This window comes from Gallinula chloropus (genome assembly GCF_964237585.1).
Source record: "Gallinula chloropus genome assembly, chromosome: 8".
Lineage (NCBI taxonomy): Eukaryota > Metazoa > Chordata > Aves > Gruiformes > Rallidae > Gallinula > Gallinula chloropus.
In genome coordinates this window covers 5425679-5439987 of record NC_140093.1, presented here as the reverse complement: position 1 = coordinate 5439987, position 14309 = coordinate 5425679, and the positions used below count along the sequence as shown (strand labels likewise).

The following is a 14309-nucleotide window of genomic DNA, read 5'->3' as shown; positions in this document are numbered from 1 at the left end:
CATTTAATATCTTTAGTATTAGCCACCCTAGGCATTATAAACACTGGCACATGATAATATAGTTAAAAACTATTGAAGTAAACACTGGAGATGATCAACCCAAATTGAGTGATGTGTGACGTCTGAGTCAGCTACGCTATTACAGCCATGGTTAAAAGACTGTATCAGCTTTTCTGTGTAATCTTAGTGTCAGGGCATTGGCACAGACATGCACAGCACTGGAATTAGCTGCTACCTTCTGGAAATAATAGAGGAAGATAGAGAAAAACTGATTGGTTTTGGCAGTTCACACATTTTTAGCGACAGAAAACTAAGTATAGAAATGCAGTAGCATGACTTGGAGGCTTCTGTCATTTAAGAATTGTATTCCCAGCTCTGTAAGAAGTGATTTGCGTCACCTTTCAGTGTGAGGTCTTGCATTCCTAATTGTGAGGAGCACAGGGTAGTACTGCACTCCACAAAGTGAGACTTCAGATTATTTTTCTGTGTGACTGGGCAGGACCTTTCTTGGCTAAAAGCATTTGGTGAGAGCAGCTGTTGTGCCTGCAGAGACCGTTCCAGGTGTTGGTGTGACTGTGGAGGACAACTGATGCAATGAGAGCAGTGAAGCAGCCCAGGAGATGCTGTTGGCCTTTGCAGCAAGGGAGCATTGCTGGCATCTGTTCAAATTGTTGTCCACCTGGATCTCTTTTGGAAAAGCTGCTTTCCAGAGGGTCCCAACCCCTGCACAGGACTGTTCCTCCCCGGGTTCAGGACTGTGTGGTTCTCTTTACCACATTTCATGCCATTCCTGTTTGTCTGTTGCTCCAGCTTGTCCGGGTCCCACCGAGGGGCAGCACGAGCATCTGGTGTATCAAACAACTTCCCCAGTTTTTCCTTTGCCTTGATGTGGTTTTGCAGGTTGGGAACTGCAGGTCCTAATGTGTATTTAAGAAATAAGGACACCAGCAGGCGCAGGCTTGGGAGAGACTTGGGGAGTAACAGTGATCTATCCAGTGTGCTTTTGAAGGATGTGGGAAACCAAGCATGGCCATGCTGTGCTGGCTTAGCTGTTCTGAATCATACACCCCCCTGTCACGGTTAGACTGGATTAAGAACCTTGCAGACCTCATATTGGCAGAGCTTGCGGTGTATTTGAAGTGTTGAAGGAAGTCACTACTACATAGTGTCGGGGGGGTTTATCACTTGGGCATTCAGTCTAGGCTTCAAAACTTACTAAGATGGGATGTGAAATTTAGATTTTTGTGTAGAGCAAAAGATGGGCTAGGGGCTAAATAAGTGTTACATCTTGTTCAGCTTTAAATGGTGCTGGAAAAGGTGGCTTAATTTGGTTTTCAGTTCAAGTGGCTGCAGGTTCAAAGTGAATTTATTTGTTTCAAGTTCCAAACGTACAGTAGAAATAAAGTTTGTTCTTATAGAAATACATAATTCAGAGCAAACAAACTCCTGAGCGATGAAGAAGGCACGGCAGCATTTGGTAGGTGTGTTTCAGGGTTACTTTCTGATGACTGTTGTTCTAGTTCTGCAGCATTTACACTTTCAATTTCTGAATGTTATTTTCACGTTGCAGATGGGATAGCTGAGCAGGAAGGATTGAAGTGGTGTGCCCAAGGCCATGCAAGGGCTTCTATAAAGCAGAAAAAGGCTAGGATTTATCTGCCTGGCTGTGAGATCCTCCTATCTCTCTCTCTCTCAGCTTTTGGAGCCCTGCCTTGGTGTGGAACATGCTGCCTTCTTAACAGAATTATCACTCACTGCTGATGCAGGCCCTTTACTACCTGTCAAAGGCTGCTGTTGGCAAGAACACTGAGGGGACAAATCTTGTCTGAATATGAAAAGCTTGAGTTTTATATGTGTTGTTGAATGGCGCTGTGCAGTGGCATGGCACACCACCACCTGCTGCTCCTCTGCTCAACCAAAATGTGTGGAGGTCTCAGATTTCTTTTGGGCCTTAATGGGATGCAGAAGTGTACTACTTTATCAGTTCTCAACTTGCAAGACAGGACATAACACGGAGCACTGACGGAGAAAGCAAAGTAATTTTAAATGGAAAATGAAGCCATGGCATACAGGCATCAGCGATTAAGCAGTGGGAGGTGATGCTCTGCTAGTGTGAGCTGCTGTTTGAATATATTTTTACATGTGGATGGGATGAGGTCACTTGGTCAACAAGGAAAGGGTTTTGAATGGGAGTCTCCAGTACCCCTTTTGTTTTATTTAGGCTATCTTCTAGGCAATGGAATTAATAATGACGCAACTCTTATCGCTGAACTTAATTGTTGTTGGGGTTTTTGTTGCTTGGCTGGTTGTTTTGGTTTGTTTTTTCTTAAATTTTAAGTTTTGGTTTCAGCTTTGTAACATGTAGCTACCTAGTTTTTAATAAGGTTAATGGAACATGATGTGGTTTTTGCTGCCTGAGAGCTGCATGGAACAACTCTGTCAGGACTCAGGGTTCATGTCAGTCTTTTTGGTGGGTTGATGGTTTTTTGTCTAAAATGGGTAGATCACTTTTCAGCACCAGGGGGGCAAATATTTAGGGAGCTGTATTGTAGTGGAAACCACAGAAGTGGAATGCATATAACAGATTTGTTGTTGTAAAACTGCAGAGCCTTTCTTAATGCTAAGATCATTGAGATACTTACTAAAAGAAAATGATCATAAACCAGACAACTTAATAGAGAAAGCCTTTTTTTTTAAAAAAAAAGCAGTTTTATATAATGGTCATTATGTCTGCCCTGGTTATTGTGCACAGTTAAAAAAAGAGAAGGCAAAAAACCCCTCCCCTCCACTTTCTTGTTTTCCCATTGTATGTTTTAATGGAATATTCTTTCCTACTACCTGCTTTATATTCCTCCTATGGGTAATTTTTAACTGTGCCAGCATAATTTTGCATCACCTTAAAATATAGATGTGCAGGCTTAAAAAGCAGCAAGCTAATGCTAAGGTCGTTAATTTGGGATTCAATGGAAAGATCAGATTTTTTAAAACTTCTAAAATAGAAGCAGTTAACTGCAAGTTAAAGGACTTACTCGGTTATATTGTGTTTATTATAGTTTAAATAACCCCAAATGCAAAAGTATGAAGTGTTCCTTCCCCCAGGAGAAAGGTGACAAAATGGGAACCTGTTCTTGAACTTTCATGATTTTTTTTTATCAGTTCTTGGGCTGAATAGGACAGAAAGGTGAAGTTTGATTTTTTTTTTTTCTTGTTTGTAAGAACATAATTTTTAAGAAACATATGTTTCTTTTATTAAAACTGGGGAAAAAAAGTGAAGGTTCACATTTCTGTAGTCCATGAGGATCAATGATTTTTCCACAGTTGTCAAACTTAATTGCACGGCTAAATTGAGAACTCTGTTCCAAGCAGATAAAGCTTTTCATTAGTCACTAGAGTGACTCATTTTATTTCCAAACCCAGCTTAAGCAAGATGGGTGATAATTAAAGACTGAATTTTGGAAGCAAGCAGTGGTGTTTCTTTGAGTTTAGAGAAGCAAGGCAGTGACCCTGCGGCTGCAAAGGCTTCCCTAACGTCAGCTGAGAGCCTGGGCTGAGGAGGAGTTGGCATCCAGGCAGCAGGACTGTGTGAGGAATACAGGTGGAACAGGGAGGCTTTACTCTGTGCCATGTGAGAGACACTGCTTCTGCTCAGTCCCACAAAATGGGCAAGGTAGTGCCTTTTCCTTTAGGGCTTCTGCCTCCAAGCTGTTTGTTTGCCAGCTCATCAGCATGGACAGTTCCTTGTATATTCACACTCTTTGGCTTAGCCCTTGTTCAGTGCCTTTTACACAAGAGTGGACAGGCTTTGCCATTTCCTAGATGGTCTGGTCTGGATCTAACCACATATAGATGGATTTCTTCCCAACCTAGTTTTGAAGTTTCCTGTTTAGCACTGGACCTTGCTGTTCCCAGGGTGTCAGGGTGTCTGTCTATAGTGGCAAGGCTGTGGGTCCAGCTTCCTTGGTTCTTCAGTTGTTTCTGAATGAAGCAGCTCCCCTTTGTTCCTTCCGTCTCTTTCTGCCCTTTTCTCCATACTTTAGGCCAGGACTGGGTACTACATCCAGGCATGTGCAACACAACAGTTGGGAAGAGTAATAGCTAAGTTAAAAAAATAAAGCAACCACCATGTAACAGTTGTGCAGGATGCCTTAAACATCTGAGGAAAACATTTCATGTCCATCACATGTCCACTTTCTTGAACTGCTTTTGAAAGAGCTTTTGAAAAGTAAGATCGACGCCCAGTATCCTGCTAGGAAGAGATAATCGGAAGATCCAAGGTGGATAGGTTTCCTTTGAGGCAAGACTGTGTGTGTGTGTGTGTGTGTGCTTGTGTGTGGTGTTCTGGGTTTGGTTTTTGGGAAAAAAAAAACCCCTCACCCTTTTAAAATAAAGGGAAGGTATTAGAAAAAATATACACCTAACTGTCATACCTGGGGAGAAAAATATTTGCAGAAGCTTAATCAAAACCTTTTGCCTTCTATTTTAGGATTTCATTAAATATTTTTCTTCTGTTCTGCTTAAATATGAGCAATTCCTGAGTGCATATTGTTGTGATTGTGGTGAACATGCCTGTTTCAGAGATCTGAACGTTCCCTTTTTTCTTTGTATAGGAAAGCAACTAGAAACTGAAGTCAGTCTGATACTACATCTATTTATAATAAATTTAACAAGTGCTTGAAATGGTTGCTTGACATCATTGAATGGACATGTTGTTCCCCTTAGGAGAAATCACATCCATTAAAACGGTCTCTTCCTTCTCTAATGAAGAAACATTGTTATGGAAATAGCACATAGAGCAGGTCATGTTTTGTTCTGGAAGAACTGGGACTGTTTGTGTCTTATAGTGAAACTGAAGAGCTCTTAACACCAACCATCTCTTTTGTGAACACCAGTTTGCAACGAGGAGGATTTTTACTAATGCTAGAGAAAAAAATGAGGTAGTAGTATATAGGAAAAACTTAGATTTGGTGATGAGATGCTGTAAGTAAAACTGGAGGTAGTGTGAAGTAGGAAGTAGAGGAAGAACTAGTTGCATGCATCTGTGAGTCTAATTGGAACTGTAATAATAACCAGAGGCAAAAAAAGCCTGTTTGTGCTGTACTGTTATGGTCTTGGTAAATAAATACTGACATGCATATAGTAGGATGGAAAACAAAGCTTTACTACTTGTCCTGTTCTGCTTACACTGGTGCACTTTTATTTGGATATGGTGGGGCTACTCATGTTACCTCTTTCTGGCTTCATTTTTTTGCTATTTTGTGCAAAGCTACCGGAGCACAGAAAAAACCTGCCCAGTGAGAAGAAATGAAATATTTAAGTAAGAGATGTGAAATGTACCATGTTTACAAAACAGGCAGTTAAGTCCTTGGTATTCATTACCATTTCTCAACTGCAGTGCTCCACGCAGCTATTTATATTACCCCGAGATCTGTAAAAGGGGAGAATGAAACAGATCATTTCTAGCTTTTCCAGAGTTTGCATTTTCTGGAAGAATAGGGTGGCAGTTCTGTGTCTTAACACAATGAAGATGAGTGCATCTGTCACATTGGGCCGTTCTTTAATGGTAAAGCTATGCCTGCTGTTATTAGTCAACTCCTTGGTTAGCCTTTGGATATATTTAACCAGTGGGTGTAGCAGTACCACAGATGCAGTCTAGTTGGTTGTTACAACTTAAGTTTCATGAGGTTAAAATACTTTCTATTGAAGTTAGAGAGCTGCATGGCTTCTGACTACTTGTCTGTACAATTCAGTCACATAAAACTTCGAGCCTGTTTGTCTCACTCGAATAGGTGTAGCTCTGTTAAAGGAAACGGTGTTAGGAATACTACCTTACTGGTGGTATTGTGCCTAAATCAAAACTTGTATTGTACAAGATACAGATCTTTTGATTTGAAACTAGAAGAGGCTGTTTGTTGTGAAACTAAATTTTTGTCTTGCAAGTTTAATCTTTTGTATGACCAGAAAATAGGTTTCTTAAATCTGGATCATCACGTTCTCTGATTACGTATGCTTGATATATCTTTTTAATATAATTTTTCTCAGATAGACTTCTGCTTGTGTTTTTACATTAGAGTTACTGTAAACACATGTGGGAGGCAATGCAAAATAGCTTGTGTGTATGTATATATATACACATATACATATAAAAAGTAAAGTCAGTGTAATTATTGCTGTCCTGGGGACATCTATTCTAAATTTCATGTGGTTTAATAGTGATGATACTTCAAAACCAACTGTGTTTGTTTACAGTGGTTGTTTATCCAATATATGACTATTCTGAAATCGCAACTAATGATATTTTTTCCTCTTTTTTTTTGCAGACTGGACTTTGACATTCTTTTAATGAAAGAGGTTTCCAAGTAGTTGTCTTAAAATAACTTTGAGAAGGAGTTCTATGTAGCTCTTACTTTCAAGAGTGCTGCAAAAATGATTACTTCAGATTTGCCAGTACTACAGTGAGTATATGCTTCTCTAATATTTGAAATCTTCAGTGTTAAAAAGGTAGAAGCAAGCAGAGGGGTGATTGTGAGGATAATGTACAAGCTTGAGAGAAGTGCAGATTAGCGTTGCCTGTTCCAGGCCTCTTGCCTTGTCCTAAGCTGAAAAACTGTCTAGAAAATGAAATGCCCCAATCTAAAATACATTTCTTTGTATGTACAAATATTTAACTTTGCAATGAGAGGCAAAACAAGATCTTTGCTGCTTCTGTGCTTCTGAGTGTTGTGAGATTTCAGAAATGTGACTATTTGACAGGATTTGTGTATTCTGGTAGTGTACTCTGAGGAGGAGATGTATTTATTGCTCAAACAGCCCTTGGCCTCTGTAGTTGCAGACAGCAAGTGGCCTTAGTGTGTTTTGATCTCACTGGGTAATGCAACTGGCTTATACAAATGGGAACGTGACTGCACCTGGATCAAGTGAACTGCTGGGAAGCATAGAGTGGAAGTCTGAGAGGAGCTAGAATTAATTATGGGAGTGGAATTAAAGAAGGAGTTTTAGGAACTGTATGTGTTGGGTTGACACCCAGCTGCTCTCTCACTTCTCTGCTCTCGACAAGGGGAGAAGATAAGGTCAAAAAGCTCATGGGGCAAGACAGACAGGGAAATCACCAAGCACCTTTGGGGGCAAAACAGGCGGCACTCTGGGGGAATTAATTTATTACCAATTGAATAAGATTTGGTTCATGGTGAGAAAGGGCACAGGGAATGCGTTTTGGTCTTTTTCTGGTTCAGCTTCATTCCCAGCACGGGCTCCTGTGAGGGCTGTGGTGTGGGCACCTGCCGTGGTGCAGGCTCCGCGGGTCCCGGGCACTGGCAGCACCTTCTCCCTCCTCCTGCTGCTGGCAGGGCCGGCCCCTGGCCCCTCCCAGCATTCAGCCCTTTTTTTGTGCGGCTCTCCCCGTGGCACGGCTGGCCCCTCCGCCCGGCCCAGCAGTGCCCTGCCCTGGGGCTCTCGGATCGGGCGGGAACGGGGCCGCCTCATGCCTGAGGCAGCCCTTTCTCTCCTCGCACAACCCGCCCGCAGCCGCCTGCTGCCAGCCGCACCAAGAACCTTCGTTAACTCACTTGGGTTTTGTTTTTGGTTTAGATTTTTAAAATCTCTTTCAAACAACGTTAATTTTTTTTACTGTGGGTGAGTAAATGACTTAAAGTCCGGGTGTTCCCTGAGGGGGAGTGTCAGGCCCGGGGTGGGAGGGGCGGTTCTGGTGAGCTTTGAGGGCCCTTGAGGAAGATCCTTTTCTTCCTTCCTGTTTTCCTGGATGTGCCAGGTTGTCCTTGCCAAGGAAAAAAACCGGGGAGATTCTGTCACATCAACAGTGGGATGTTCCTGCTTCAAGGAACTAGATGACTTTAAGAAGGGAAATAAATACTCGAGAGTTTAAGGTTTAAAAATACAGCTTAATACATTGGGTCACTTGGCCACAGGCTGAAAAACCCCAAGGACTTTAGATATGTCAGCATATCCTTTAACCAGAAGAAGACTGTGAGCTACCAGTATTATGCAGATTTTAAAAACAGGTATGTTTGGGTTTTTTGGAATAGAGCTGGGAATCATTAAATGCTACTGTGTGAGGTCATCATCAGTAATATATACAGTTCTGGTTGCTCATCAACAAGATGAGATCTTTCATTTTACACCCCCACCCCCAAAAAAACCCCAAACCCACAACAAACACACACAACAACAACAAAACAAAAACCAAAGTAAAACCTAGTGGGATTTGCACATTTGAGACTTTCCTGAGGGCTCAGAACATGAAGTCTGGTGCGAACGAGGTATCACAGAAAGTGATAACTGCTAATTCAGTAGGTCCCAACCAGAGTTTCATCAGAAAGGAGTCAGTCCAGCTAAGGATGATCTCTCTCACCCAAAGCAATCTTTGGTTAGGGGTGCTAGCTTCAGATGTTTAGAATCAAAAAGTCAGATTCCAGTTCCACAGTGACAGCTGAGGTTTTCTTTCTAGCTATTAAGGAAGCAGCTTTGAACAATTATAATCTATCACTGCTGTGCCTTATTTTTACTTTTTCATAATTTTTTTTAAGCTTTTCTGCTAGCTCTCTTTAAACAAAGCATCGTAAAGTCAGTTTGATATATTAATGTGCTATATAAAATACTCCCTTTCCAAATTCTTTTCTGTTGAGGGAATATGAAAGAAGAGATCTTTAGTTTTTTTCTGGATTAGGTGGCTTCAAAATGCAATGAAGATGGGGTTTTATTTACTGGTGTTTCAGATGTAGGGGGGAAAAAAAGCCAGCCCCAAACCTCTGGTGTATTTGACCTCTGTGACTGACTGTTATGAGTCTTCTCTCAATGGGGTGACTCATATTTGCTGTGAGGCATGTTCCTCTCTAGATTTTGAAGATCAACCATGAGAGCTGATTCATCCATGATTCATGAGCCTGTACATTTAGCCATTTTTCTTCATGAATGCTTTTCTTCACAAGTCTGAGTCTGGTGGTAGCAATTACTGAATTTATCTCTGCCAGAACCTCGAACCACCTCAGCAACACCAATAAAAGCTTGTAGAAATGTTTTTATTTACAAAAAATGATAGTCAAACATAGGTTTTCATTGTGGTGTGTTTTTAAGGGAGGGTGTATGAGCTCTATAGCTACAGCTTTATGTAATAATTACATAGAAGGAAGGTAAATTTTGTTTTGATTTATTTTGTGACGTTTACTGTGCCTGTGGAAACATGTTCTTCAGATGCATGGCATGGCAAAGGGCTGCCCAGTAATCTGTTACTTCTTTGTTACCCTATAGATAGTTTAAAAGGCTAGTTGTTATAACTTCAAAATTAAATCTGGAGCTTTTAGGAGGGCTGCTGGAGGTACTGGGATTCTGGAGTTTCCAGGATGCTTCCACCACAGAGAACAGAAAGAAAAGCAGAGTTATATTTGAGCCCCTAAAAGAGGTTACCGTGTTTCTGCTTTACTCTGCCCACCCCATCTTGTAAGTCTGCCACAACCTGCCAAGTCCTCCTATATCTCTATCATGTCAAAGATATCTTAAAAAGGAAAGGTTTAGCCTCTGCAGTGATGCCTCTTCTCATTTTAGATGAGGCAGGTCTCCTTAAGCCCAGATTACCTTCCCTCCCAGCAGCTTCAGGAAAGATAAATTGTGATTAAGCCTAAATTTTCCCCTCAGGTGAGTAGACACATGCGTAAAATAGGGGTAAGATAATTCTGGTCTATTAAGATGTGGATGACTGCCACCAGAGAAATTACTTCCTAGCAGTTCTGCAAGATGTATAGGGAATGAGGGAGATGGATTCTGGCCAGATGCTCTTCTCATTGAGTGTTAAAAACCTGACAGAACTGCAGGCAGTTAAGAGATGCTTCACTCCTTCAGAAATAGGAGTGTGTGTGTGTACCCAAAGCCATGGTAAGGCCTTCACACAGAGGAAAGAAGAACTACCTCCCAAATTGAAGGGACCCAAGGCCACAGTGGAAGGGCCTTTTTGTGCAGGAGTTGCATGCTTCAGACAGCATTCCCTGCTGCCTAGAAGGATGCTTATTGTAGTATTAAATCAGCCAATGACTGCAGGTAGACCTTGATCATGTTTCCCTGCTGCAAACTGGGAACTTCTTTTCTGATGTTTTCCCCTTCTTCCTTACATATTTATATTCTTTGCCAGAAGTCTCCTCTCTGCCTCACATATTGTTAGGGCGAGACTCATCTTGATATCTGAACTGCTTGCCAGGGTGCCCAGATCAATGGAGAGTAAAGAAAATTTGTAAAGCATAACCTGCCTGACCAACTTTGGACACTGACCTTAGCATGAGCAACGTTGCACCTTACTTTCTGTCTTCTGCATTGTCTAGGTCTCAAATTTAGATTAGATGACCCTTACCCTTAGTACTGATTTATTGAACCTTTCCCTTCTAGCAAACCAGAGGAGTTATACCAGAAATATGAGAAGCATGGTTACCAGGTTTAAGACAAGAGTCTTAAGACAAGGAAGAGAGGTAGTTAATAATTAAAATGTTCCTTCCATATGCAGTGTTGTGAAGCAATTGAAATTTTTAGAACTAAATGCTTAGTAGGTTTTGCTAGGCCAAGACAGAGGGTGTAGCAAAGTCAGGTTGTCTGTGGACTAGATGCATGCAAAACAGTAGTACAGTTTTATTTAGATAATTCCAGCAATTCAAGGGAGGTGTTTGAGCCACCTGCTTAGGAGGATTGCTGAATCTGATTTTAATGGAGAAAAATCTTTATCCTGTTGATCTGAGGGGCGCTGCTTGCAAGCTAGTGAAGCTACAAAGGATCCCCTAAGAATGGAGGTACTGCTCTGACCACACCATGCCTGAATATTTTCCAGTAAGGATCTGTGAAGTACAGAGAGAAGCTTCTTTTTTTTTTTTCCTACAGAGGGCAACAGGGAATGGCTTTAATTTCTCTAAAAGAATAAAAAGCAGCAGATATTTTTATGGGGTTCCTTCTTTATTCAGAAGGGTTTTTTTTTTTAAAAAAAAGGAGTCATTGTGAGGCAATAGGCATTTTTGACAAATGGAGTTGCAGCCTGATGGCTGGTCTTGGCTGGAGCCATCTATCCACACAGGCAGTGGTTTCAACTGTACTCACTGCCTTGCTTTTCATTGGTGTGGCCCTACTTTACCAGCTGATTCTGAAGTATCTGTGGTGTTTCTTTAACTTGGTTTTAGGCTTTTTACCCTTTTTAAAAATCTATAGCTTGATACTGAGTTTTTTCAAATTTCATATTTTATGCAATAGAAAAGCTACTTGTTAATTGCATTACAACAAAGCTGCATTTTCAGTATTCTGTGCAGATACTGTTTTACAAGTGTAGAATGTAGCAACTCAGAAGTGTTTGAACACTTTTTTCAATCTACATGGTGCCTGGTTTTCTGGGGTATGTAGGTATTTAGAGATAGATAATCCATTGAAATTATTTTCAGAGAAGGAGATTCATTTATGTTCTACTGCATTCTAGCTGATTCTGTGAATCCCTGGGTGGTTTTGTGCTTGCAAATTGGAAAAGGTTGGAAAAGAATGTCTTTAATATTATAAATCAATCTTATTTCTCCAGAATTACTTAGGTTAGGGCAGACCAAGAACAATACAGTAATTTCAGTATCATTCTTGCTTCTGATAACAGTGATTGGTATCTTTCTTCAGGGCTAACTAGATTTGGTGATAGAGCAAATTTGTGAAGTATTCCTGATTTATGAAAGAAAATTAAAAAATTAAAGCCTCAGATACTGTGGATGATGAGTGTAGATCTTGGCTTGCTGAAGCTTCTGTGTTTCTGTAAATCTGATAGCTAATGCTGCCTTTTATGCTTGAGGCTCTATAAAATAATGGACCAGGTCTGATTTTTCACCTTCTCCTTGCACAAGTTTTACAGCATTTTAACTCCTTTCTCTTCAAGAAAATGATACTGAATTTAAAGAAATCTGATTGGAGCTAGACTTGACCCACCTTTGAGTAATCTGGGATGTTATTGCAGTTACTCTTTCATCTACACACACTGGTGGTCTTGCAAACTGAAAGCACATCAGTTACAGGCATGGTTTAGCTTGTGGGGCGGGTGGGCAAACTCTCACGCCTCAGAAGATCGATTACAAACTGAGCTGGTTCAAACAGCTGGGTCTGTTCTGGAGGCAGAGAAGTACTTTTGCACAGGATTTGTGGTGGGGGGCAAGGCGGGGGGGGGTAGAACCTGTTGTTTCCCCCTGCTTAGTTATGGTCTTAACTCTAAAAGAGGAATGGTTGAAAAGTGATTCTGTGGGCGCCTCTGCTAATAGTCACTGAGTGCTGGGAAGGTTTTGTTTTCACTTGCACAATGAACACTTTTCTAACTGCAAGAACTGTAAATGTCTTCGGATCAAAGTGTGTTTTCTGGTTTGTGCCTCACTGTCAGTGTTAATCCTTTCTTTTTAACAGCTGCACAATGCCATTGTCTTCCAGTGTGACTAAAAACATGATTTAACCCTGGTGGGAGCTTGTGTATCAGTTCTAATGGTGCAATAGCTGGGTTGGACTCCAGTTTGCTTTCTCCTGGCCTTGAAAGCAGCTCTCAAGTAGTTACTAAGAGTGAAAGAAAGTTGATGCTAGTGGATGGATACCTTGTGGGATTTTTGAAGTGTAACATGGTTTCAGAAGAAGCTGTTCATTTTATTAACTTCTAGTCTATAAAATGACATTCCAGCCCATAAAAAGGTAAGGCTTTTTGCCAGGGCTAACGATGCTTAGTTCCTTAGTTTGCAGAATGTGACAATCCTGACTTTTTTTTTCTCCTCTGTCTTAGGACTAAATATTTAATCAGTTAGTTATAGATTACTTGTTGATTTCAAATCAATTTAATTTATCTAGTGTTTTTTCCCCCCTAGGGATTCCACAAATGAAACTACTGCACATTCAGATGCTGGCAGTGAGCTTGAAGAATCAGAAGTCAAAGGAAAAAGAAAAAGGGGCCGTCCTGGCAGGCCTCCAGTATGTGTCATTTAGTTTTGGTTTGTTATGCATCTATTTAACATTGACTGCAAACTGTTTTTCATCTAATCATCTTGTGGTCATACAGATAGGCTTTTAATGAGTCCAGTGCCAAAATTAATGAAGACTTGTAGTATGAAATATTTATCAGATCGATATACAGACAATGCTTGGACTCTTTAAAAAGGGACATAAAAGTGATCTCGTAATTGCTGTTATTTTTTCATTTGCTGGCTGCTTGCATGACCATCACAGTTTTGTTGTTATTGTCATATTGCAGCATTCTTCCAGACGTGGGAACATTCTCAGTAAGCACAACCACCTTCTGGCTTGAAAGTTGTAACACGTTTTTAAAATGACAGATGAGATTTGAGCCATCCTTCTAGTACCCAATAACCTCTGGATACAAACAGTGTGTCGCAGCCTAGTGTCAACTAAACGCTTCGGGACATCTATTGACACAGCTTAAAAATTTGGGTAATGGACATACACTGTCCTAAATATAGACAGGGAGCTTCAACCTGGTCTCCAGCACAGTGCAGCAGATGATATTGCTGTCTGCTGCCTGTGTTGCTGTTCTTCAGTAGTCTTTGTCTGCTGCTGGCCCATGAATGGGAACATGCAGAAACAATTCTGTTACACATAGTATTGAAGGAGGGATTCTCTTTTCATTTATTTTATAAAATAGCTGCTTTATTGGAAAATACAGAAAAAGGTCCGAGTGTCATGTTGTTCTGTATTTCAGTTCTTCAGGGTCGTCAGGTGTCACTCTCAGGATTATACCACTTGGAGCACACCTGTGGAATGAGATTTTTGGTGGAAGTTCTGTGTGTTTGTTCTTAATGGTTTTGATTCTCCTCCTAGTCTTTTGTCTAAAAGTATGCCTCTGGTATGAACGTGATGTGATTTATATATATATATATATCACTGGTAGATCTGATGATTTACTTACTGCAAGTCCTTCCACCCTAAGTCTGACGACTTAGGCATGGGCTAGTGAGTCTGTAAGAACAGACAGAATAAGTGTTCCTCTCAAGCACACTGGCCAACGTGGAACATACCCCTCCTTTGTATATTCAATTTGTATTACAATTGTGATTCTATGATTAGCCAGTCTCTGGCCTGTGTGGGTACAGGGAGTGATTCCTCTGCCAGGGGCAGGTCTTTGTCCATTCTGAAATTGAATCACAGAATCTTAGGGGTTGGAAGGGACCTCAAGAGATCATCGGGTCCAACCCCCCTGCCAAAGCAGGCTCCCTATCTCACATTGAGACTGCTGTTAGCCCAGTGCTCCACATTGTCAATAGTAGTCTCACCCTTGAGATCATCAAGCAGCCTCCCAGCCAATTTGGTGT

General features: G+C 41.0%; 1 protein-coding gene across 1 annotated transcript in view; it reads left to right on the top strand.

Moving 5' to 3' along the window:
• The first annotated feature begins 6359 nt into the window (after positions 1 to 6359).
• STAG1 (STAG1 cohesin complex component) overlaps positions 6360 to 14309 on the top strand; it is a 119299-nt gene continuing 111349 nt past the window's right edge. Inside the window, exons 1-2 of the mRNA XM_084267464.1 lie at positions 6360 to 6452; positions 12852 to 12954. Of these exons, the coding sequence (XP_084123590.1) occupies positions 6424 to 6452; positions 12852 to 12954 (132 nt within the window). The 5' untranslated portion in view covers positions 6360 to 6423. The remainder of the gene's footprint in view (positions 6453 to 12851; positions 12955 to 14309) is intronic.